General features: G+C 38.2%; 1 protein-coding gene across 1 annotated transcript in view; it reads right to left on the bottom strand.

The window, feature by feature from the left end:
* Nucleotides 1–1,133, bottom strand: part of LOC107625396 (3-oxoacyl-[acyl-carrier-protein] reductase FabG) — a gene marked incomplete at its 5' end in the record, with an annotated part of 14,616 nt that extends 13,483 nt beyond the window's left edge. The window contains 1 exon segment of the mRNA XM_016328026.2: nt 752–1,133. Within this exon segment, the coding sequence (XP_016183512.1) occupies nt 752–1,091 (340 nt within the window).

Consider the following 1,298-nt stretch of genomic DNA (forward strand, 5'->3'; position numbering starts at 1 on the left):
TGAAATTAATTTTTATATCTATAAAAAATATTATTTTTAATTTTTATCTATGAAAATTTAAAAAATTGACAAATTTATACATAATAAAATCTTTTAAAGAATGCTAGAAGGCAATCAAAGTTCTTGGCCCGAATAAATGAAATTAATTTTTATATCTATAAAAAATAAAAAATATTATTTTTATCTATGAAAATTTAAAAAATTGACAAATTTATACATAATAAAATCTTTTAAAGAATGCTAGAAGGCAATCAAAGTTTATTGTTCTTGGCCATCAATTAGCGGTTATCATTGTTTAGAAGTATAGGATAAAATATTTTGTTGAATTACTAGATTAAAAAAATTAAACTAAAATAATTGAATCCAAGACCAAATAATGACTAAAAATAATAATTTTTGATGGCTCTAAGATTTTTTAAAATTTCTATGTAAAAAGAATAGTAAAAATTTTTTTATTGAAATCCTTGATATTTTTCGAGGTAATTGTGAGGCTTTTAGGATTTTTTTGAGAGGTTGAATTCCAACCTCAAAATCGGGACTCCCTCCACCATTGTTAAGGGCTCAAAGTTTAGCTCAACACGAGGACAAGCCTTAAGCCTCTGATACTTGTCGAGGTTAAAAAAGATGCATATATAGTAAAAAATCATATTTTTATTTTTATTTATTTACTTTTTTAAAAAAAAGCATCTCTGATTCTTCAATCTTCATAGAACAAGGTTTTGACCTCAAAATTCAGTGATGTTCCAATTACCTCTAAGACCAGCGTTGTTGATCAACGCATCAATATGGCCAAATGCATTCCACGCCTTCTCCACGTACTTCTCGATGGTGGCGCCGTCGGCGGTCACGTCAAGCTCCGCTGCAGCTGCTCGGAGGGCCCCGTCATCACTGCCTCTACCCAGGGGCGTCGTCATTCTGTTGATCTCGTCACAAAGGGACTTCAGCCGATCAACGCGGCGAGCTGCCGCGACAATCCGGCAGCCCGCACGAGCAAGATCGAGGCAGAAGTCACGGCCAAGGCCTGATGAGGCGCCAGTGACCATAACAACTTTTCCCGCAAGGTAGTTCCATGGCTCTAGTCGTGACGCCATTAATAAGCTCGGGGCTTCAATTGAATCTGTGGTGAAGAAAGAAAAGGGTGAGCAGACTCAGCAAGGCAGCAAGGCAAGGGCAGAGGAGCAGCTTTGAGGCAGAGGCAGGGAGGCCGAGGTGGCCGTTGCAGCGAGGCCGGGGCTGTGGCGTAGCTGTCGTGACAGAAGAGAAGGTGACTTTGTGGCTTGTGGGTGGAAGCTCTGACT

Source organism: Arachis ipaensis, chromosome B02, assembly GCF_000816755.2.
Source record: "Arachis ipaensis cultivar K30076 chromosome B02, Araip1.1, whole genome shotgun sequence".
Taxonomy (NCBI): domain Eukaryota; kingdom Viridiplantae; phylum Streptophyta; class Magnoliopsida; order Fabales; family Fabaceae; genus Arachis; species Arachis ipaensis.